General features: G+C 44.4%; 1 protein-coding gene across 14 annotated transcripts in view; it reads right to left on the minus strand.

Moving 5' to 3' along the window:
* Positions 1-25,717, minus strand: part of MYCBP2 (MYC binding protein 2) — a 463,608-nt gene that overhangs the window by 363,293 nt on the left and 74,598 nt on the right. For all 14 annotated transcript variants that reach the window (XM_030566987.1, XM_030566958.1, XM_030566968.1 and 11 more), the window contains exons 5-8: positions 8,086-8,282; positions 5,698-5,940; positions 5,328-5,399; positions 3,193-3,289 (exon numbers count right to left, since the gene is read on the minus strand). In XM_030566987.1, the coding sequence (XP_030422847.1) occupies positions 3,193-3,289; positions 5,328-5,399; positions 5,698-5,940; positions 8,086-8,282 (609 nt within the window). The remainder of the gene's footprint in view (positions 1-3,192; positions 3,290-5,327; positions 5,400-5,697; positions 5,941-8,085; positions 8,283-25,717) is intronic.

Genomic DNA, 25,717 nt, shown 5'->3' on the forward strand with positions numbered 1-25,717 from the left:
CTGACACTTCCCATTGTAATACCCTGTTTTTAGTTGTTTATATGTTGGCCAATCTTTACCCATTTGAGCTAAAAAAATTTATGCCAAGTGTTTGCCTCAGGCTGTGGTCATGAAGTCACCTTGTCCTTGAGAACTGTGTGTAAGGAGGCTCTACCATCAGAGCCTGCAACTCACACATACTCCTTGTGGATGTTAACACAATCAGGTATGCAGTTTTCTGACACAAAACCAGAAAGGGACAAGACTCCAGGGGATCGAACAGAGGTCCCATTAACGCTCCTAGTACCACAGTAATGTCCCACAAAGGAACTGGCTCTTGGACAGGAGGATGGAGATGAAGAAGCTCTTTTAAGAATCTTGTTACCATGGTATTGGAGAAGACTGATCTTCCTTGAATAGGCACTGAAATACCCATATTGCTGCGAGATGCACTGTTAGTGAGCCAAATGCAAGTCCCAATGACTAAGGGAAGCAAATACTCCAAGATGTTCTGGATAGAAGCCAGCATCAGTTGAACTCCAAAGGCTAATGACCACACTGAAAATCGCTTCCATTTCACTGAACAGGCCGTTCTGGTAGAGGGTTTTCTATTGTTGGGTAGGACCTGCTGAACAGCCACCAAACACTGCGCTTCCTCCTCATTTAGCCATGAAGCAGCCATGCTGTTAGTTGCTGGGAGCTGAGGATGGGATCCAAGGTATGGCCATAATACTTAATAATTAGGTCAGGATGGAGAGGAAGCAGGATGGGAGGCTGAACTGATAGTGCAAGAAGGTCAGGCAACCAGCACTCCTCAGCCACACCAGGACAATGAGAAAGAACATGGCACGACCCGCCTTCAGCTTGAGGATGACATCTGGGATGATCCGGATCAGGTCAAAAGCTTAGAGGAGAGCTGACTGCCAGCTGAGATGGAAAGCACTGGACAGGGAGCCTGGACAGAGGACCCTTCAAGAGCTGAACAGATGACATTTCCTGTTGTCCCTCATAGCAAACATATCAATTGTTGGGATGCCCAAAGCTGGAAAGACGACCCAGAAAACACTAGTCTTCAGAGATCACTTGTGATTCAGGGAAAAATTCCTGCTGAGGTGGTCTGAGAGATGATTCTGGACCCTGGAGAAATGACTGGCTAATGGAGTAATGCTCTCCTAAATGTAGAACTGCCACAACATAACTACCTCATGGCAGAGCATCCAGGAGTATGCGCCCCATTCCTCGTTCACATAATACACTGCGGTGAAAGTTTTGGTAAGTATGTGAACCACTGAGACCCTGATACAGTCCAATGAAGTGTGACATGCACTGTAGATGCCTGAATGCAGATATGCAGAGAGAAAAGTCTTACTCCAACCAGAGACTTTGAACTTTCAGTGATCCTAGGTCCCCAATCGCTCAGGAGGGGGGTCGGTGACAACAGAGCTGGTTGATAAGGGGTAGTCCAAGGGAACACCCTGGCAAATGTTCTCTGGAAGCATCCACCACTGCAAGGACTCCAGGAACAGTCGAGGAAGGCAGGCCAACCTGTCCAGGGGGTGAAGAGTCCGATGGTAAACCGTCCTGAGCCACATTTGGATGGGATGAAGACAATCTTGCAAAGCTGACCACCAGCGTGCAAGCAGACATGTGGCCCGGAGAATTGTATGGGAAGGCTGAGACAGCAGACTGATTCAAAGGTGAAGCTGGTGAATCACCAGAAAATGGTCAGTCAGTTGGCAGAAATGGTCTCGAACTCAGAGTCTATTCCAGCCCCAATGAACCGGATTATCTGAGTGGGAACCAAGGTTGATTTCTTAATGTTTAGGATGAGATCCAGATGATCGAGCAAGCGCAGTGAAGTGGCAACATGAAAAATTTCCTTTCTTGACCTGCCCCACAATAACCAATCATACAGATATGGAAAGATATGGATTCCTTTCTTCCTAAGATATGCTGTCATGACAACCATGCATTTGGTAGAAACCCAAGGGGTAGAAGATAGGCCAAATGGAAGCACCATGTAGTGAAAATGAAGCTCTGCTACAATAAAATCAAAAGAATTTTCTATGGCTTTAAAAAATAGCCACATGAAAGTAGGTATCCTGAAGCTCCTGGGCAGAAAACCAGTCATTCGGAGACAACGCGGGGAAGACAGTCAGAATCTCACAGATATGATATATTTGTTGAGGAGGCGAAGATAGAGAATGGATCCTCCCTTGCATTGGGAACCACAAAGTACTGGGAATAGAAGCCATGACTCCGGTGTCCCAACAGAACCTCCTCCACCACTCCCAAAGCCAGCAGAGGGCAAACCTGCTTGACAAGCAGTATCTTGTGAGAGGATCCATGAAAGATGGGTGGAGAGGGATGGACAGGAACTAGATGGCATAGCAGTCTGCTGGTGCTTAGGATCCTGTTAGTGATGACAGAGCCCCAAGCATTGTGAAAGCACAACAGCCAGCTCGAACACTTATCTGAACCAAGCAGTCAATATGGGCACTTGGGACATGCAAAGGGAGGGTGTGTAGACTGGATGAACACTAGACCAGACTGCCTTCTCCTATGGGGTCTATACCATTATCTGAGTAGTCCCGCTGTCTCTGGGGCAGGAAAGGCTGCCCAAATATGTCCTGTGAATAACACTGCTGCTGATCTTGATCACTGTTGTACTGCCAGCTTACACAAACTCAAGGAATGTAGGGTAGCCATAGAATCCTTGAAGAAGTGCAGAGTGTCATCTTTCTTGTTTGAAAATATCACTTGGCCATTGAAGGGCAAATCTTCTATGCCCTGCTACACATCATGAGTAATGCCCAAATTCTGCAGCCAGGAAGCCCTTCCTACTGACATCGCACTGTCCACATTGGCAGTCAGGTCAGTGTAACTTACATCGCTCGGGGGGGGGGGGGGGGGGGGGGGGGGGGGGAGCTTATTCACACCTCTGAGCGACAATACTTATACCAAAATAGGTTGTAGTGTGTGTGCTCAGCCTTGGAGTTATGCTCTAGTTTCACCAAGCTGGTGGAACAGATGTAGGAATGTCTGGGTGAAATAATATGGCCAAAGTTATTTAGAGGTCAGACTTGGTGACAACGATCCTTTCGATTAATTACTTCTCTAACAGAGCCCTTTTCTGTTGATCTTCAGGGTATTGTGTGAAAGCTCTCTTAAAAATTATTCCTACCACTCTTGGTAATGTCTAGAATTTCATACCTGGTAAAGTGACTGTACCATCTTGTTCCAAGGTTTCAGGGTTTATTCTTATGGCTGTTGTACTGTGATTGTTCACATCTCTATACAACAAATAACTCTGGTAAATTGAAAAAAAAAGACAGAATGAAAGTATAATCTTCATGAACACTTGAAAAGGAATATTGTCAAACTGAAAGTCATTTACTTTTTTTATCTTTAGCTATTTGTTTTCAAAAACAGATTTTTCTCACCTTCAGGTTCACAACTTATTCTCTATGCTAATTCTAATACAAACTGAAAGTTGAATACACTCTGGAATTCCTACTTCCTTGTGCACCAGTACGGTGACATTGTGCTCTGGAAGCCACGTGCTCCCTCTCTAGTATTCTCTGTCTTCATAGGAATAAGATGCAATTACAGTAGCAATTACCATATCAACTGTTCAAATCTGCATATTAGAGATATGAATGTAGCTGTATTAAAAAGTTAACAGAATTTTTGAGTGTTGTTTATGGTTATGTATTCCTATTTATACCACAGTGGCACCTATTAGGTAAAAAGAGTGTGTGTGGGGGGGTCACTGTATTTCTTTTCTCCTCAAGCACTACAGTGAAGATTTCTCCAAAAAGGACATAGTAATTCTACTGACAGCAACCCCAAAACACATGGTTACAGCCAATAGTTTGTGGTCACATTCCTCCTCTCCTCTCAACCGTTGCAGGCTGTGTGAGGGAGATGCTTCACAACTATAGATTTCATCCTCCATGGTTTCCCTAAGAACAGCATCTCTTCACCTCCTAGAGAAGCCCTGTACATAACACTAGCCCAAGTATAGAGCACTTCTGCGGAGTGCCCATGGACCATCCAATACACATATGTACTCTCCCAGGCTGGATCACAAGTTTCTTCAGATGCCAACCTGGGAGGTTTGAGTAGTACAAATATGAAATATAGACAACATTGTCTATGGCAGGGGTCAGCAACCTCTGGCACACGGCTCGCCAGGGTAAGCACCACGGCGGGCTGAGCCCGTTTATTTACCTGCCATGTCGGCAGGTTCAGACGATCGCAGCTCCCACAGGCTGCGGTTCGCCATCTCAGGCCAATGGGGGCTGCGTGAAGTGGCGCAGGCCAAGGGATGTGCTGGCCACGGCTTCCCGTCGCCCCCATTGGCCTGGAGGGGCAAACCGCGGCCAGTGGGAGCCGCGATCGGCCAAACCTGTTGACGCGGCAGGTAAACAAACTGGCCCGTCCTGCCAGGGTGCTTACCCTGGCAAGCCACATGTCACAGGTTGCCGACCCCTGGTCTATGGAAAAGAAATGTAGAAATAGTGAAGACTGTGCTGACCACATTCCTCTGCGACAGAAAAATCCTACAAATGGAAAACATCTTCCTGCATTGATATTTTGTGTTAATACATATTTTGATAAAATATTTGTTAAGATGTTAAAAGATGCTGCACCATACAAATGGAATAAATTTAATGTATTTTTAATAGAAGTATTTAATTTAAAAGATGTAAGACTGAGTAAATAAGCAATTTCACAAAGCGGTAAAGAAATCACTGGATTATTTGAGCTCAAAATGATGAAGACGTAACAAATCTTGTTAAGAATATAGTTCAAAAATAAAGGAAGAAGTAAAACAGTACTGAAAGAAAATCTACTGGTAACTAAACATGCAATTTTTGGTTATATTAGAAATAGTAATTGAGCTTTCAATACAATAGTCTAAAACAGTGTTGTACTGCTAACACTGTAATAACTGTAAAGCCGTGCTTTTAATATTTTTTCGCTTTATTGCCTGAAAGGGAAATACAAAATGTATTAAGTTTTATTACAGAATTCAGAAACAAGACAGCGTAAGATCTTCAAATTCTTGAGATATTGCAGTATAGTCTGCCTACAGCAGACATTGTATTATCCCTTTTCTATCTGCCAGCATAAAAAAGGAAAAAGAAAAAAAAACAAAAAAAAGAAAGATCTCCCCCCTATCCACAACAGAATTTTTAACTACACTGGACTGGCTTTATTACGTTACAGTCAGATAGAAAGGAACAATGTAATACTTGTATAAAGCTGTCCTAAACTGTGCTACATTTGAATTAAATATTAAGTTATTTCTTTTATGTTTTTTGTTTTATGTATTCTCCTACCTGAGCATACCCTAACCAAGACTTTTTTTCTTTTCTGTTTTTGATGCGGGATGTAGAATTGTATATATGACCCTGTAAGGTAACAAAACAGTTATTTTGACAATTGTTAGAATGACAGTTTTATAGTTAATCTTTTATCATCTAGAAACATTATCTTCTACAGTGATGAGAAATGAGAAAGGAATAGAATAAGAAATGAGAAGCTGGTGAACAACACACTACAAGAATTTTAAAATCAATATATTTAAAAAATAATTATCATCAGTATTACTAAGTTACAAGACAATCTAAAAGTCAAGCAAGACACCATAAAAATGTCATTTAGATTAAATTTTCAACTACTATCATGAGTTTTCAGGAGTCACATTACCCTCACTGTCCCACTGTAGCCAGAGCCAATTTTGTAAAGTCCATCTTTGCATAAAAGGTACAGGAAGAAACCATCATTCTGAAGTAGACAATGGTCATCTTCATCTACAGAAATTTCTTTCAGTGGCCACTTGTGCATCAGGGCTGCTTTCTTTATCCCATTACTGAACCAGTCCTGGATTTGGATTTTGCCCACCAGAACTGCCTGTACACTCCGCTGAAGAGAGTTTAAGATAGTTGGCACCTAAATGGTAAAAAAAAAACCTATGAGATGGTACAAAACATTACAGTTTAAGCAACAAATAGAGGTAAAAATAAAGCTTTAGTCACTAATCCTGGCTTTGAAAAAATTAGAGACACGATGTGGGTGAGGTAATATTTTATTGTAACAACTTCAGCTGGTGAGAGACACAAGTTGGTCCAATGAGAGACATGACCTCATGCACCTTCTCTCTCTCATATCCTTGGGCCGACACAGCTACAACTACACTGCATATCTGAAAAGGCTGTTTTGCTAAAATTTAAGCCTTAATTTATGCTTTCATTCTTACTAATGAGAAATACATGAAAAGAGGTAAGATTTACTTCCTACAAACTCCAACTGATTCACTCCATAATATGCATGGTAATCCAAAATGGATCTCTTCTTCTCTATCTGAAAACTGATTTAAAGAGCGAATGAAGCCAGTAAATTTGAATGGATTTCTGTTTGGCCTATTGATTTTTTGGTTATACAACTTAATTCAAAAACAAAACACAAAACTTCAGAGCCTACAACTCTCCTCACTCAGTTCTTGTTCAGCCAATCACGAAGACAAAACAAGTTTGTTTTCACTTTACAGGAGATAATGCTGCCCTCTTCTTATTTACAATATCACCAGAAACTGAGAACAGGCATTTGCATGGCACTTTTGTAACCAGCACTGCAAGAAGTTTACATGCCAGATATGTTAAACATCTGTACGTCCCTTCATGCTTCAGCCACCATTCCAGAGGACATGCTTCCATGCTGATGACGCTCGTTAAAAAAACTGTGTTAATTAAATTTGTGACTGAACTCCTTGGGGGAGAACTGCTCTGTTTTACCCTCATTCTGTCATATATTTCATGTTATAGCGGTCTCGGATGATGACCCAGCACATGTTCATTTTAAGAACAGTTTCACTGCAGATTTCACAAAATGCAAAGAAGGTACCAATGCGACGTTTCTGAATAGATAGCTATAGCACTTGACTCAAGGTTTAAGAATCTGAAGTACCTTCCAAAATCTTAGAGGGATGAGGTGTGGAACATCGCTTTCAAAAAAGTCTTAAAAAAGCAACACTCCAATGCAGAAACTACAGAACCTGAATCACCAAAAAAGAAAATCAACCTTCTGCTGGTGGCATCTGACTCAGATAATAGATATAAACATGCAGTGGTCCACACTGCTTTGGATTTTCACAGAGCAGAACCCATCAGCATGGATGCATGCCCTCTAGAATGGTGGTTGAAGCATGAAGGGACATATGAATCTTTAGCGCATCTGGCATGTAAATATCTTGTGATGCCAACTACAACAGTGTCTTGCGAACATCTGTTCTCACTTTCAGTTGACACTGTAAACAAGAAGCGGGCACATTATCTCCTGCAAATGTAAACAAACTTATTTGTCTAAGCGATTGGCTGGACAAGAATGGACTTGCCGAATTGAAAATTTTACATTGTTTTATTTTTGAAAGTTTTATTTTTACATAATTCTACATTTGTAAGGTCAATTTTCCGGATAAAAAGATTGCACTACAGTACTTGCATCAGGTGAACTGAAAAGTATTTTTTTTTCTTTACAGTGCAAATACTTGTAATAAAAAATAAATATAAAGTGAGAATACAAAGTGTACAGTGCTATGAGAGGTGTCAGAGTAGCAGCCGTGTTAAACTTGTAAATTTGTTAGTCTCTAAGGTGCTACAAGTACTCTTGTTCTTTTTGCGGATACAGACTAACACGGCTGCTATGCGGAAACCTGTCATTATGCAAGGCACTGCATTTACCCATTTGGAGTGGAAATCTATCAACTTCATGAAAAAACTCGAATAAATTTGTTAGTCTCTAAGGTGCCACAAGTACTCTTGTTCTTTTTGTATTTTATGTTGTAATTGATAACAATATATTTGAAAATGTAGAAAACATCCAAATATATTTATAATAAATTTCAATTGGTGTTCTATTATTGTTTAACAGTGTGATTAAAACGTCAGTTAACTGTGAATAATTTTTTTTAATTGCATGGTTAATTGCAATTAATATTTTTAATCGCTTGACAGTCCTAATTTCTGTATTAGAATGCTTCCAGGACTCACGCATATGACCAACCAAAATTCTTGATGTAGAATAGATTTAGTACAACACCTGAATAGTCTGACAAGCATGACTGCCATTATTGGTGAGAATAGCAGAGACTGCCTGCAGTGTTCTTCCTGTTTCTCCCCAGGCAGCTACCAAACTGAACAGGCAAGCGCAGGAAAGTGCTGTCAAAGATTGTCCAGTACTGTCATTCACTCCAGTACTACGAACAGTTATTTCCAGAAGAAGCTGGAAGAGAGACTCTGTGAATAAAATATAACAATTACATAGGCATAACAAATCACCAAATCATACTAAGCAATTTTCCAATTATGTAAAATCAGTTAATTAAAATTTAAGAGACACAATATATGCATCACTCCCCTGCACATTTTGAGTTATTTTTATCCTACATTAAGTTATTTAACTGAAAATTATGTTTGGTCATCTGCATTTCATATCAACATAATTATTAAAAATTAAGTAAATTAACCGATTAAACCAACACATACATCCAACACAAGATTCATCTCACATGCCTTGTCAATCAAATTTAATACCAAAACATGCTTAGACTCCTCTGTCATGTTTAAATCCTTTTCAGTTACAACATATACACTAATTCCTCACAGTCACACTTCAGTGCACAGATTTAACTCTGATGTCAGGTAGCTTAATCTAATTACATACATATGTCTGGCACCAAGTAACGTATAAACTTCTTTGCTATCTCTACCTTCAACAACCCAACAAATAGTTCTCCCCTGCAGAGGATTGTGGAAAAAAGGTTACCTACCATTCATAACTGTTGTTTTTCAAAATATGTTGCTCGTGTTCATTCCATTCTAGGTCTGCGCGCACCAACATGCACGGTCAGAGATTTTTGTCTTAGCAGTACCCGTGGGGTCGGCTGTGGCGTCCTCTACAATGCCAAGCTCGTGCAGCGGTACACAGGTGCCACCAACCCTACATCCACTCAGTTCCTTCTTGCTGGCAACTCCGACAGAGGAGGAGGAGGGTGGGTAATAGAATGGACACGAGAAACATATCGAAGAACTAGTTATGAAAGGTAGGTACGTAATAGTTTTTTCTTCTTCAAGTGCTTGCTCATATCGATTCTATTCTAGGTGACTCAGGAGCAGTAACCTCAGAGATGGCTCACAGACCACAGTCTTGCAACTTGCAGTACAGTTCTGCCACAGGCCGCGTCATCTCAAATTTGCTGGATAAGTACATAATAAGATGCAAACATATGAACAGACTACCAAATAGCAGCTAGACAGATTTCTTGAATCAGCACTTATGACAGTAAGGTTGCTGATGATGCCTGCGCTCTAGTCAACTGAGCCATCATGATACTCAGTGGAGGCACCTTTTGCCAGCTCGTAACAGTAGCAGATGCAGGCTGTGATCTAAGACAAGATTTTCTGGGAAGACAGTGGTAATCCTCCATTCTGTCTGCAACAGTAACAACTGCGTTGACTTACAGAACGGTCTTGTGCTACCAGTGTAGAAGGAGAGTGCCCGTCTGACATCCAGGTTATGGAGCCTGCGCTCCTTATCTGTGTTATGAGGCTGAGGACAGAAAACCGGTAAGTAAATATCTTGACCAGTGTGAAACTGGGAGACAACCTTGGGCAGAAAGCCCAGGTGCAGATGCAGCTGGACCTTGTCCTTTTAAAACTCCGTATAAGGCAGCTCTAACATAAGTGCCCCAATCTTGGACATCCTACAAGCCAAGGTTATAGTGACCAACTAAACCATCCACGAAAGAAGCAGGAAGCAATGGGTTTGATTGGGGGAGGGGAAAGGGGGGCACATGAGCCTTGAGAGTCCCAGATTCAGGTCCCAAGGGGGAACCAGATCCCAGACATATGGGTAGAGACACTCCAGACCTTTCAAGAACTGCTCCATCATGGGATGGGCAAAGACTATCCTGCCTTGAAACAGAGGATAGAGCACCGAAATGTCTGCCAGGTGTACCCTGACCAAAGAAAGCGACAGGTCCTGTAGCTTAAGGTGCAGCAAATAGTCTAGGATGACCTGCAGCGGGGCCTCTGCAGTGCGAATGTGTCCATCTGAGGCACAGCACATGAACCGCTTCCACTTTGCCAAGTAGGTAGCCCTGGTGGAGGGTTTTCTGCTGTCCAGTAGGATCTGCTGGACAGCAGCAGAGCATTCCCACTCAGCTATAGAGTAGCCAAGCAGTTAGGTGCAGTGACACCAGGGTCAGATGCAGCAAATTGCCATGGCTCTGTGACAGCAGATCCCTCTAACGAGGCAGCTGCAGCAGGGTGGCTGCTGAAAGACTCATTAGCATGCCGAACCAGTGTTGATAAGGCCACACTGTCTTGTTTCACCTTGAGCAGGATCCTGTGGACTAACAGCACAGGTGGGAGGGTGTACATCAGCACTCCTGACCATGGAATCAAGGTGGTATCTGACAGGGAGCCTTTGCCCCTGCCCTGAAGAGACAAGAACACGTGGCACTTTCTGTTCTGCCTGAACAAGAACAGGTCCACCTGGGGAGTCCCTCACCTGCAGAAGATTAGGGTGACCACCTCCGGGTGGAGTGACCATTCATGACGAGATGAGAAGGTCCTGCTGAGGTGATCTGCCAGGAAGTTCTTTGTTTCAGGCAGATAGACAACTACCAGATGAATGGCATGGCGCCCACAGAAGTCCCAGAGGCTGAGCACTCCGCCCCGCAACAAAGGGCTGAAAACCTATTGCCACTCTGCCTATTGATGCAATATATACAGCGGTATTGTCCATCAGAACCTGCACCACCTTGCCTGTCAGGTGGGGTAAGAAAACCTGGCAGGCTAGGCGAACCTCTCTGAGCTCCCTGACATTGATGTGAAGGGCTAGATCGTTTAGTAGCCAGCAGCCCTGGGTGTTGAGCTTGCCCAGGTGGGCTCCCAAGCCCAGATCTGAAGTGTCCAAGACCAGGGTGAGCAACAGGGATGGGGTCACAAAGGGAACTCCTTGCAGAACCAACCTGGGATCCAGCCACAAGTCCAGTGACAAGAGGATGTGGCTCAGCACTGTGACCACTTGGTCCAGGGCATGTCTACTGCGGAATTAGACCAAGGCAAACTACACCCGCAGAGACCTCAGATGAAGTCGGGCATGGCTGACCCATCAGTTGCAGGCACGTGTGGGCTGTGGTAAGCAGGTGGCTCTTTACGCGGTAGATCAGGTCCAACATGGCCTGAAAACGCACTTCCGGAAGGAAGGTCCTGGCCTGCGTGGAGTCAAGAACTGCTCCAATGAACACTATGCATTGGACTGGCATTAACGTGGACTTGTGTGTTTATTAACAGGTCCAGGTTGCTGGAGGTGGACCGCATCAGATCGAGGTTTCTTTGCACCTGCTCCAGAGAGCTGCCCTTGATGAGCCAGTCGTCAAGATCTGAACCCCCGACATCTCAGGTAAGCCGCCTTCGGCGCCACGCATTTTGTGAACACTCTGGGAGCCAAGGACAGGAAAAAGGTTAGCGTCGTGAACTGGAAGTGGCACCCGGCCACTATAAAATGCAGGAAACGCCTGTGACCCAGGAATATAGTGACATGAAAAAGTGTCCTTTAAGTTGAGAGCAGCGTACCTGTCCCCCCAGATTCAGGGAAGGGATAATAGAAGCCAAGGAGGTCATGCAGAACTTCAACTTAATAAAAGACTTGTTGAGGCCTCACAGGTCCAGGATGGGTCTGAGGCCTCCTTTGGCCTTCAAGATTAGGAAGAAGCAGGAGTAGAATCCTCTTCCTACCATGTTCTGAGGAACCTCCTTCATAGGCCCCAAGCCCAGGAGCTTCTCATTCTCCTGAGCAAGGAGTTGCTCATGAGAAGGGTCCCTGAAGAGGGATGGAGAAAGGAGCTGGGAGAGGAAGAGGCAGCCAAAAACTGCAGGGAGTAGCCCCGAGCTACTATGTCCAAGACTGAGCAGTCCAACTTACCCTGCGACCAAGACAAGCGGTAGGGAGACGGGCGGTTGAGAAAAAGGAGGACAGGAGCTGGTTGGCTAACTAGGGTACCACTCTCAGGCACACCCTCAAAATGACCGCTTCTGCCCCCTAGATGTTTGGCAGGCCCAGGCTGGGTGGATGAACAGGAGGAGGAAGGGCGCTAGTGCTAAAACTGGCATCCCTTCTTATAGAGCCCTGATGGGGTTGCCAGGGTCTTGGCAGTGGAGGTGGTTGGAAGGGCTTCCTGGCTGATTGTGGCATGTGCATGCCCAAGGAGCCAAAGGGAGCTCTAGTATCCTTCAACCTGTGCAGCCTGGCAGCCAAATTTGCTTAGCAAAAAAAGATCAGCTCCATCAAAGGGAAAGTCCTGAATCAAGGTCTGCCTCTCCTGGGAGAGGTCCACTGTCTGCAGCCAGTAGCTGCATCGCACGACCACCACCGATGCGACCACCCCATCCACTGAGTTTGCTGTGTCCCAAGCCATCTGCAGGGAGCATTTGGCTGCCACAGTACCCTCCTCTACCAGGGTGCCAAACTTCTGGGCCAGACCTTGAGGAAGAGATTCCTGGAACTTTTTGAGATGGTCCCAGAGATTCAAGTTAAATCTGCCCAACAGGGCATGATGGTTTGCCACTGGGAATTGCAGGTTGGCTGTTAATTTTTTCTCCCAAATAAACTGAGCTTCTTTGCTTCCTCATTCTAGGGAGTGGAGGAGGAGGGACCTGGTTTGTCCTTCTTGTTGGCTGCAGAGGGTGGGTATAAAGGTATTTGAAACCTCTGGCTGGAATTAAATATTTTTTCTTGGCTCGTTTAGAGGTGGGACGAATAGTGGAAGGGGCCTTGGCTATCCTGAGAACCCCTTCACGCACAGGCAGGGCGACTTGGGTGGGGGGAAGAGGCCAAGAGGACACTGAAGATGGTGTCCTCCTGCTCTGCCATTTCCTGCACCTTGAGCCCCAAGTTCTCGACCACGAGCCAGAGAAGGGCTTGATGCTCCCTGATATCATCCAGTGGGCTAGTTCTTGAAGGTCCCATGACCGGCTTGTCCAAGGATGACGAGGAAGATTGGACTGCTGGGGGAAGTCCTGAGGTATTGACCACCATTGGAGAAGGATGCTTAGGGGTGGGCACAGGTTCCTCCGCCCCAACCTCTGAATCGGCTGCCGGTACCAGGCCCAGTGCCAACTGTGCTCTGCTGCAGCTGCCAAGGAATGTTGCAGAGGGGGTATCATCATGACCGGTATGCCCCGCGGACTCCAATAAGACTACTGCGTGTTGCACTGTGGTGTCCCCAACAAAGGAGAGGGTTCCAGTGCCCAATCTCATCAATGTGACCTGGGCAATGGGATAAACTGGCCCTCTGTACTGGAGGGATCACCTTCTGGCAATCAGAGAGGGGCGCTGATACCCGTGTTTGTTTACTGGTCGCGGCCACTGTCGACTGTTGACCAGGTGTAGTAGACCGTTGACAGTACCATGGAGAGCAGTATCAAGACAGGGAACACTCTCACTGCACCAGTGAACAGGACTGATGCCTGGAGGATGACCAGCAAGAAGATGAACAGTGCCGAGAATAATGAGGAGAGATGTTCACCCCGTGCTGGTGAGTAAGTGCCACGCCACCGCTTCTCACAGCTCCCATTGGCCGTGAACGGCAAACCACGGTCACTGGGAGCTACGACTGGCCGTACCTCCAAACGCTCAGGTAAACAAAGCGTCTCATGGCCCGCCACAGACTTACCCTGAACAAGCCGCAAACCAAGTATCGGAACCCCCTGTGCTAAGGCAAAAATCTCTAACGACTATACACATGGGTGCACGCAGACCTACAATGGAATCAACATGAGCAAGCACTCGAAAAAGAAGTAAGCAGTAGCAGAGAGCGAAGCTGAACTGTATGAAGCAGATTAGGCAGTAGAAAACAGTGTGTACAGGGGAACACAGGAATGGAAGGAGGTTGTACAGGGGAACACAGGAATGGAAACAGAGCTATTGCAGAGCGGAACAGCAGAATTAGCTCAGCTGCAACCTATCAAGGCATTGGCCTTTGAACAGCCTCACACCTAGCAGCCGCTACCTGGTGCAATACATTGCTTTGGTGCTCTGAAATCGGATTCCACACTCACCCAAGACCCGTGGCTCTCTCCTTTACTCCCCTTCCAATTTTTTTGCTCAACCTACATGCACCTTGCTGCCCAGGTTGAACCCCTGGTTCCCCAGAATATATTTGAGGATTGCAAGGCTGAGTATCAGAGAACAGGAATAGTTAATGAATCATAATTCCATCAGCTTGTTTTAGTGAAGTTAAATTAAATTGACCAATAAGGATTAACAACATAGTTGAGGTTCATATTTTAGGACTGGCAGGGATGGTCTAGGCATACTTAATCCCGCCTCAACATGGGCGTGAACTAGATGCCCTTTTGTGATCCCTTCCAGTCCTACATTTCTATGATTGACCTATCTTGGAGATCTTATAACCTGTATCTGTGTAGCTGTGGTGAGACTTTTTAAGATACATGGGTCCAAAAACCAAATTTGAGAGAAGAGATTAAAATTTAGCTTCTTTAATAATGTTTGGTGTGCCAAAGTTACAGTATCTGACCAAATTTTATTAATAATTCAGTTGTCCCTGAAGAGTTGAGTGTTAAATTTAGAGACTGAATTCAAATATTAGTGAAGGATTTTATCCCTATTTTAAATGTAACCTGTAGCACAGCCGTCATTATGGAGAAACAAAGGATGCCTTTATAAAATGCCATTTGGTATTCTCTTTTTGCCCAGAAATGAGTATTATCTTGTAAGTACTTATTAATATTATTCCTAATTTTAAGGACTGATATGTTTAAAACATGAAGACTCCATGTAAAACTCTACAGATCCTGCATGAGCTTTTCCACTTAGTTGTTAGCTTGTTGGAAGCAGAAATACCAGAGATTAACAAAACAAAAACATATTATACTATACATGGCATCTTTCATTGCAGAGGATCCCAAAAATATTTTGCAAGCCATTGTGTATACACTGTGTACATAGTAATCACTTTACTCATCACTGAAATCAACCACCCATTCTCAGGTATAACAGCAGAAACCTAAGAAATTTAACTTACGTTCTCTTTTAAAACTCACTGTTACGCTTCAGTAGTATTATCTTACAGTTGCCAAGCAAAAGCCATTTTTACACTTCTAGTATCCAATATTGGCCCATATTTAATAGATGCTGATACCAAAAACTAAGAAAAGTAGTTACAACAGAAGTCTAATGAGCCAACTTAAAAGGCACCCACCTACATCTTAACCGCTGAAGCTCTCTTTCATACACTCAGGCCTGTAACCTGGTGTCATCTTTGACTCAACCCTCTTACCGGTTTCACATATTCAGGTCTTTTCTATATTTTGACTTTTTTCTTAAACAGCATCTCTAAAATCCAGACATTGCTTAAGTCTATAAGAACAGGGCTGCTAAAATCTTCTTGGGTCATCATCCCTACCACATCAACCCTTTTTTTCAAGTGCCTGACTGGATTCACATTAAATACAAACTCATTGACTTTTACTTTTAGGGCCCTTCAGAACTTACCCCTATCCTACTTAACTGATTTAGTAACTTCCCATTATACTGACTTTGTCATATGCTCTAGAAGCAGTTTCCACCCATCAGTCAGGTTCTCCCTTAAATATCTTCATGCTTCTTCCCATGCTGCCCCTTATGCACAGGGAGAAAACTCCTTGAGGGAATCCGAACAACCACTACTTTATCCTCCTTCTCACCCTCCTTAATATTCACCTCTGCCATAATACCTATGAAAAACCCAGCCTGAAGATCATGGAGGTAAGCTGTAACCATTCCTCCTCTTTCCTTTTCCTCTTCCCTTCCTCCCTACCTGTAACCCCAATTTAAAAATATATATATAATACGCATAAAAAGCTGTGCCAATTCTTCACAATAATCATTTGCTTGTACGTTATATCCACATCCTCTACCTTTCATCTGTTTATGTCTTCAGATTGTAATCCCTTCAAAGCAGCAAATGTCTCTTTTCTGTGTTTGCTCAGCACCTGCACAGTAGGTTCTAAGCCTTTGGCACTATCATAATAGAAATGAAGCAATGAGCAAAAAGGGAATGAGATTACAGAATCAGGGTTTGAAGTACAGGAGCCAGAAATCAAGATCAGCCTTACTGAAGCCAAAAACATCTTGAAATTCACTGCAGGGCACTCTTCACACTTTCAAAAGGGTAAAAATATCTTGTAATCAAAGGCAAAAAAAAGTTGATGAAAAACAGAATCCACCTAGACACACTGCCATTCATGCACAGGTGGATAACCACCATCTTTATCAGACTTTTCCATACACAGGTCTGAATTCATTCAAGTTCTTATACCATGCTCTTCACAACAGTACCTGAGTGCCTTCCAAAGATTTAATAAAGTGACAAACATTTACCATGTATAGCTCCCTCTCTATTCTACTCTCCACACTAATAATGATCAAAGTAACCTGCGGAATCCAAACGTAACTAGATTTGCCTCATCTCAACTTTCTTGACAAACATTGGGTAAAGCTGTTAATGAAGGTCTCCCAAGCAAAGATCTAATCATGGCTTAGATAAGTACGACTTGTTCATCAGTCACAGGCCCAAGATCTCTCTACTTGCTTTAACCAAGCATGAAATACATTGGTCCATCTCACAAATGGTTTGCCACAACTATTCAAGCACATATGAATCCCTTGCAAAATTCAATAAACCACCAGTATAAGATTTGTGTTCCTCCCATCTAACTCTGACCCTATTTCTCAAAGTAATCATCGAAGCAGCCTAATAAGATCAATTTCATCTGTAAAATAATTTTAGATGGCAACTTTTGGGGGGAGAAGAACATGTGATTATAGACATGTTTGCACACCATATAGAACCATCAATAAGGACCATTCCCAATAGCAACACACAATCTATTGCATACCAGCAGCACTCCAGATTACTCATGACTAGAGTTGAGCAAAGAAAAAAAGTTATCAAAGAGTAAATTCTCCAAAAAGAAAAGAGAAAAAAAAAAACACATTTTTCAGGGCACTTATGACTATTTGCAAATTTGGAACAAATTCTATGAATAGTTTTGCCTGCCATTCCCCCCCCCTCCCCAAAGTGTTTTGAATCAACATTTTGTTTCAAAAATGTTGTTTCAAGTATACACTCAAAGCATTTCATTTGACCCAAATTAAATTTTTCAGTTTTTGTTTCATGAGGGGAAAAAGAAGTCAGTTTTGATTCAAAACAAAAAAAACATTTTTTTCAAGGTTTTGCAGTTCAGCCACTGAACCAAAAAATATATATATTCAGTCGTGTCTAATCAACACTGCCCAGTAGTTCCATTGATCTACGAGAGGAAGGATGGCTCAATGCCAATGGTTCCATCAAGGGACTTAAGACCCAGGTTCAATTCCCAGCTCTGTCACACAATTTCTGCATAACCTTGGGTCACAGAGACCTTAGTCTCTCTGTGCCTCAGTTCTTCATCTGTAAAATGGAGATAAAGCTTCTCTACCACACAAGGTATCATCAAGATAAATGCATTAATAGATTTTGGCGTTCAGATATGTCACTGATGGAGAATGACAGATTTAGATGTGCTCTGTAATAATTTATTAATACTATATGTCAACCTGGTAACTGGGGTGTTTTCTGTAAGACTTTATTGGTTTAACTCTGTAAGTGTCTATCTGAAGGGGAAAAAAAAGTCCAGAAAGAAAAAAAATGGCTCAAGATAAGCCGCCCCTCAGCAAACACTGGAGAAAGTTAATGGACAGTGCTAGAACCATTTGTCTCTGAGGACTCCACCTCAATCTCCAGCTAAGCCTCTGGAACTGGCTTTGATCAGGAGGACCAGCGATAACTCAGGGCCTCTATCTGTACAACAATGAACTCTGGTTGATGATATGAAGTTATTCTGAAATTTTCATGATACTGTTGTATCATGGAAAGCCTATATATGTGTATCCACCACTGTGGGCAAGACCTGCACCAGATACACACCAGACTGAGGACATGAAAAATTAAAACAAAAAACAAACAAAAAAACCACACACACAGACAAAAAACACAACTCTTAATGGCTGGTCAGCAGATTAAGGGAGTTTGCTGGGGGGGGAAGACACATCCTCTTGTCTGATTAAAGGGGAAGTTTTAAAACGGTGGAAAAATTTAAGGCAGAACAAAGAAAGCCACATGTTTGGAAGGGGGCATATAAACATGGAAAGCTTTGAGCAAGACATAGAAACCACTGGGCAAGAGAAAGGAAGGACACACCAGCCAAGAAGAGAAGGCAAGCCAACCTGAAAGACTCTGAGGGAGAAGCAATCCAATATGCAAAAGTCCAATGAGGCAGGGTCACCTGCCTATCTTCCTGAATACAGATGGTCCCTCCAGATTCTGAGAGAGAGCTAGTGAGGGCATTGCATTTAGAGTGTTCATTATTTTCTAAACGATCTGTACTCTTGTGTTTTATCTGCCAAGTAAAAGAGAATTTCACATTTTCCAACTCCACACAAAGTGTCTCTGTGTTATATGCTTCATTACTACATGCCTCTTGAGACAGTTAAATGATTACCAAAGATGTGCGCTTCCAGGCTGAGTTCTAGGAGGGCTGTATTTAGGCTACTGAGCTATCCTGAGGGTCAGCATTGGCTCTGGGTGCCTAATGCAGGTGGACGGAAGGGCTCTATTTCAGTGAAGGGGTGGCATACAGACAGAGGCGGTGCCCAGGTAATGTGCCAAAGAGGCCAAGGGATGAAGTAGTGATGTATCCCACTGAGACCAAGGAATTTAAACATACAGGAAACAGCTGGGTCCTTTCACAACAGTCTGGGGGACAGCCAGGAGGAGTAGCCCAACTGGATCTGTGACAGGGTCAAAGACTGGGAATACAGAAGAACAAAAACACTATATTAGGGTTAAAAAGGGACCATCTCTCAAACATAGGTGGGAGTTGTTCAGGGGAACCATACTAAGACATAAGGACCCTTCTGGAAGCACCTAAAGTTAAGCCACGTTAAGATTACCATTAGAAGGGCTTTTAGTTAAGACAGGCATGCATGTAGACTGTAGTTTTAAAGTCTTTTTTCTCTAGAAGCTTTACTCCTACCGCTAAAATAAATACTTTCATTGAAAAAAGGCTTTCTGATCAATGTACAGTATTGTTGACCACAGATGGACCTGCAGTATCAGGATGATTGATACTGTAACCCAAAAAGTAGAAGAAATACATAATTCCAAACCAGGACAGGTAAAGGAATGAGATTTTCCACCTAAAAAGGTGCCTTCAGAGAGATCACAATGTGAAGCATGGTGCAGCTAACCCTGTAACCATGATAGGGACCATACAAGTACCTATGACAGGCATACTTAACAGATGTTATGGCACAGACAAAAACATTTTCTTCTACTTGACTATAGCTAGGCAGAGGAACACAAAATTCTGATGCAACCAATAAAATTCAGAGAAAATCCATCATTATGTACTAGTTTTTTCCCCACTATATTACTGTACACTTGGGAACTTTTAGCACTAACCAGCTGGTTCTACACAAGCCCATTAGTGCACAATTTAGTGCACTTTAGAATTCACCCCCTTCTAATGCACATTGCCAGGCCGCGTGGACAAGCCCAAAAAATAGTCATTAACAGTATTAAATATTAGATTAATTATGCCCAATATGCCCAACTACAGATGAGAGACTGAAAGATTAAATGTAACTAAAACATGTCAATTAAATGACGAGTTGAATAGTGAGACTAGATACAAGAAAAATCTGACAAATTTCTCTCATTTCCCATCCTATCCAGGCATATCATTAGTACAATGGGATTTTCACAATAGTGGAACTTCAAGCGAGAGCGTCCAAGATCATGTACAAAAAGAGACGTTTGATTCCTGTAAGATTTCTGAAACACAACAGCATGGAGCACACTTCTACAAAAGGCAGAATCTGCTAGGATTTATATATCTTATTTGCCGTCTCTTGGAATCTGTGTGCAGATGACCACACACCCACCATGTAATTTCTGATTTTTTCAGTTCATGAATTAGATGTTAGTCTGGAGTGCATTGATTTACTCTATATGGTTAATGCCTATATTTAGAAGCTTTTTGATACGTCTTCCATCTAATAACTGAAGCTTTTTGATTATTTGTCCACTTGTTGTTTACATGCAAATTTAACAGAGATATGGCTCTCCTGAAAGAATTATTGGATGAAGTTGTCATAACTCTCCTACTCAGATCTGAACCTTAGAGTTCAGAACATGAGAAGCTAGCATGAGACCTCCAAAGCTTAATTACCAGCTTAGATCTGATATCGCTGCCACCAGTCAGAAGATTCCAGTGTCTGGCTCACTCTGGTCTCCTCAAAACCTTCCCTGGGGGACCCCAAGACTCAGATTCCTTGAGTCTCACAACAAAGGGGAATAAACCATTTCCTTTCCCCCTCCTCCCCTCCAAGTGTTCCATCCCTGGGTTCCTGGAGAAATATACAGATTCAAGCTCCATGAATCTAAACAAAGGGATTCCACCCTCTTTACTTCCTCCCAGATTTCCCCGCCCTGGGTATCTTAGGATACTCCCTGCTTCAAGTCCTTGAAACATAAGTACCGAGAGATCTAATCTCTCTCCCCCCTCACCCAGAGGGTATGCAAAGTCAGGCGTAGTAAATCTAACACAAAGAGATTTTCCCCCTCCCTTCGTTTCTTAGCCTTAACCAGTGAAAAACACTCAAACAGGTCTTAAAAAGAAAGCTTTATATAGAAAGAATGAAAAAGGACATAAAAGGGTCTCTGTATCAAGGTGACAATATACAGGGTCAATTGCTTAAAAGAAAAAATGAATAAACAGCCTTATCCAAAAAGAATACACTCCAGCAACTACACACATGTAAATACAAAAAAAAAAAACAATATAAACCTATTGTCTTACTATCCTTGTACTTACAACTTGGAAACAGAAGATTAGAAAGCCTGGAGATTCCTGTGGTCACTCTCAGAGCTGAGAAAGAGAACAGACCAAGAACAAAGGACTTACACCCAAAACTTCTCTCCACTCAGATTTGAAAAGTCTTGTTTCCTGATTGGTCCTCTGGTCAGGTGTTGTTTCTTACCCCTTTCCAGGTGAAAGAGACATTAACCCTTAGCTATCTGTTTATGTAGTTTCCCATTCCTCCATAGGCATCCAACACGTGTCATTGTTTTTTCTGTCAGGTGTACAAAATGTGTGTGGAATGTTGTGGTCAATGGAGACTAGGTGTGTGTGAATAAATGCATGAGCTAGGCAAATCACCACCATAGACAAGGCTCTCACTTCAAACCCTGCAGGCTGACAGAGGTTCAAAGGATGGCTTAGGCCTTGGCTACACTGGAGAGCTGCAGCGCTGATAGTGGCTTTACAGCGCTGCAACTTACTCACCGTCCACGCTTGCAAGGCACATATAGCGCTGTATCTCCCTGGATACAGCGCTGGCTGCACTCCTCCTCTGCCTGGGGAATAACGACTGCACCGCTGGTGATGCAGAGCTGCTCCGGCAGTGTGACCACCAAAAGCGCTGTTATTGGCCTCCAGAGGTATTCGGAGGTATCCCAGAATGCCTGCTCAGCCACTCTGCTCATCAGATCAAACTCTACTGCTCTGGCCTCAGGTGACCCACCCTTTAAATGCCCCGGGAATTTTAAAAATCCCCTTCCGGGTTTGCTCAGTCAGGTGTGGAGTGCAATCAATGAATCTTTCCAGGTGACCATGCCTCCACACACCAAACGAGCCCCAGCATGGAGCAATGGTGAGTTGCTGGACCTCATCAGTGTTTGGGTGGAGGAAGCTGTGCAGCCACAGCTGCGCTCCAGCCGTAGGAATTACCATACCTATGGGCAGATATCAAGGGCCATGCTGGAAAGGGGCCATGACCGGGAGGCGGTGCAGTACAGGATTAAAGTGAAGGAGCTGTGGAGTGCCTATTGCAAAGCCCATGAGGGAAACCGCCGCTCTGGTGCTGCCCCCATGACCTGCCGTTTTTACAAAGAGCTGGACGCGATATTTGGGGGTGACCCCACCACCAATCCGAGGACCACAATGGACATTTCAGAGCATGGGAGGGGGGTGGAGGAGGAAACCGAGAGTGAGGGTACTGGGGTGGAGGGAGACACCCCGGAGTCCCAGGAGGCATGCAGCCAGGAGCTCTTCTCAAGCCAGGAGGAAGGTAGCCAGTCGCACCAGCCGGTACTTGGTGAAGGACAAGCAGATGAGCGGGTTCCCAGTAAGCAGCTTTTATTTTCAGGATGGAAATGTTTCGGGAGAGGAGGGAGGGTTAGGGCTGCATGCATGCCTGCCTGCCTAGATGTGTAACAGCCCATTGATGTGGTCTATCACGTTGTGGTAATCAGCCTCAGTAATCTCTTCAAAAGTTTCTGCCAGAGAGTGGGCAATGCGCTTGCGCAAGTTTATAGGGAGAGCCACTGTGTTCCTTGTCCCAGTCAGGCTAACGCGTCCGCGCCACTGTGCCACGAGGGGTGGTGGGACCATTGTCGCACACAGGCAAGCTGCATAGGGGCCAGGGCGGAATCCGCATTGCTGTAGAAGACCCTCCCGCTCTTCCCAGGTGACCCGCAGCAGCGAGATATCTTCCAGGATTAACTCCTGTGAAAAATGTTAGGAGAGTGTTCACTGTAGGTGCTCCCTGCAGCAGTTTGCTTTCCCGAAAGCACAGTAACCCCAGCACATCCCTGAAGCAATCATCCCCCCTTCCCAGGTGACCCGCAGCAGTGAGATAGCTTCCAGGATTAACTCCTGTGGAAAATGTTGGGAGAGAGTGTTCACTGTAGGTGCTCCCTGCAGCAGTTTGCTTTCCCCAGTGCACAGAAACCCCTGCATAGCCCTGAAGCAATCAGTCCACCTTACTCACCATTTTGGGGCTCCTGTGGGTTACGCGCACTCTCTTTGGTATGGGAAAATTATGCTAAAGTGAAGACTGTAAACTCCTTCAGTGTTTGGGAATAACTGTCTGAGATATAAACAATGCTGCCTCTGTTAACTGTTGCCTTTTTTTCCTTTCCACAAGCGACCTTGAATTCTCAGCTGGCCGTGTTAACACCAGCTCAAAGACTGCAAAACCTGCGGAAGAAGCTGCGAAAAAGCAAAGATGACCTGCTGCAAACAGTTATGGATCACTCTGCCAGAGAGAATAAAAAACTGCAGGACTGGAGGGAAAGGGAAAGCAGGATCTGCCAGAGAAACACAGCGGCCAGGAAGAAAAGCACAAAAAAGCTGATAAGCATCCTGGCGCGCCAAGTGGACTCTATTCAGGCGCTCGTAGCCATGCAGGCAGAGCACTACCGCACCACCACCACCCCCCGTCCCAAAGCTCTTTCCCTTGTGCCCCAATGTCAGCTCCAAACCCCCTTCCCCAGTATCCAGGTTCTTACCACCACCAGCTGCCTCCAACACCTGTACGTTCACCAACCAGCCCTGAGAACTATGACCCTTACCCTCTGCACTCAACCCCCATCACCATGCAGTATAGCGATCCTGAAGTGCAGCAGTCATTGCACAGCACTCCAGACAAGACATATTCAAAACTGTGACTGTACAGTGCACCATCTCACCCCCCTGCCCTTTTAGGTTCCCAAAATGTTGTGTGTGTCAAGAAAGTTATTTTCTTTTCAATAAATGAATTCTTGGCTTTAAAAATAGTCTTTATTAATGCAGAAAGTCAAAGATACCTTAGCCCAGGAAAGAAACAGGCACTGCAAATCAGTTAGGAAAAACAGATTCCTACTAACATTGTAACCACTGCACTTCACTCCCATGCAAGGCACCAAACATTACTGTTGGTTTTCAGCCTCAAATTCCTCCCTCAAGGCATCCCTGATCCTTGAAGCCCTGTGCTGGGCCTCTCTAGTAGCCCTACTCTCTGGCTGTGCAAATTCAGCCTCCAGGCGTTGAACCTCAGAGCTCCATGCCTGACTGAATGTTTCACCCTTCCCTTTACAAATATTATGGAGGGTACAGCACGCGGATATAACCGCAGGGATGCTGCTTTCCCCCAAGTCTAGCTTTCCATACAGAGATCGCCAGCGCCCTTTTAAACGGCCAAAAGCACACTCCACAGTCATTCGGCACCGGTTCAGCCTGTAGTTGAACCGGTCCGTGCACCTGTCAAGCTTCCCTGTATACGGTTTCATGAGCCAAGGCATTAAGGGGTAAGCGGGGTCTCCAAGGATCGCAATGGGCATTTTGTATCAGAGAGGTAGCTGTGATAGTCTGGATCTGTAAAAGCAGCAAACAGTCCTGTGGCACCTTATAGACTAACAGATGTTTTGGAGCATGAGCTTTCGTGGGTGAATACCCACTTCGTCAGATGCATTTCAAAGTCCCCTACTGTGATCGCCAGTCTGGGAAAAAAAGTCCCTGCCTGCAGCTTCCTGAATAGGCCAGTGTTTTGAAAGATGCGTGCATCATGCACTTTTCCAGGCCAGCCTGTGTTAATGTCAATGAAATGCTGACAGTGATCCACAAGCGCCTGGAGAACCATAGAGAAATATTCCTTCCGATTAACGTACTCGGATGCTAGGTGGGGTGGTGCTAGAATAGGAATATGCGTCCCATCTATCGCACCTCCACAGTTAGGGAAGCCCATTGTGCAAAGTCATGCACAATGTCCTGCACGTTCCCCAGAGTCACGGTTCTTCTTAGCAGGATGCGATTAATGGCCCTGCAAACTTGCATCAAAACGACTCCAACAGTCGACTTTCCCACTCCAAACTGGTTCCCGACTGATCAGTAACTGTTTGGAGTTGGCAGCTTCCAGATTGCAATAGCCACCCACTTCTCCACCGGCAGGGCTGCTCTCAATAGCATGTCCTTGTGCCGCAGTGTAGGGGCGAGCTCAGCACACAGTCCCATGAAAGTGGCTTTTCTCATCCGAAAGTTCTGCAGCCACTGCTCATTATCCCAGACTTCCATGATGATGTGATCCCACCACTCAGTGCTTGTTTCCCGAGCCCAAAAGCGGCGTTCCACGGTGCTGAGCATTTCCGTGAAAGCCACAAGCAATGTCACGTCATACGCGTCAGGTGACTCGCAATCATCATTGGACTCCTCATCACTTTGGAGCTTAAGGAATAGCTCAACTGCCAAACGTGATGTGCTGGCGACACTCGTCAACAAAGTCCTCAGCAGTTCGGGCTCCATTTCCCACAGAAATCACACTGCACAGAAACCGTTGGGAGAGTCACAATGGCGCCAAACGTGGACGGAAAAACAGGGACTGCTGGGATGCAAAGCGATACATCATGGGGCATTGGGACAGGAAGCAGAATGACCCGCACCCTTCCATCCCCTTCCCACAACCTACGGTGCCAAAATGGGACAAGGTGCTCTGTGGGATAGCTGCCCATAATGCACCACTCCCAACAGCACTGCAAATGCTGCAAATGTGGTCACACTACAGCGCTGGTAGCTGTCAGTGTGGCCACACTCCAGTGCTGTCCCTGCACAGCTGTATGAAGACAGCTGTAACTCCCAGCGCTGCAGACCTCCAAGTGTAGCCAAGGCCACAGTAAGAATATTCAATACCAAATTGCATTTTCAAGCCTCTACTTTAGAGATTTTTTTTTTAATTTTCTGAGAACTAGTGGGTTTATTCCCCTTGTAACAGATGAAATTACAAAAATATGTTTGTGAAGTGTGCT

This window comes from Gopherus evgoodei, chromosome 1, assembly GCF_007399415.2.
Source record: "Gopherus evgoodei ecotype Sinaloan lineage chromosome 1, rGopEvg1_v1.p, whole genome shotgun sequence".
In the NCBI taxonomy this organism is placed as follows: Eukaryota; Metazoa; Chordata; order Testudines; family Testudinidae; genus Gopherus; species Gopherus evgoodei.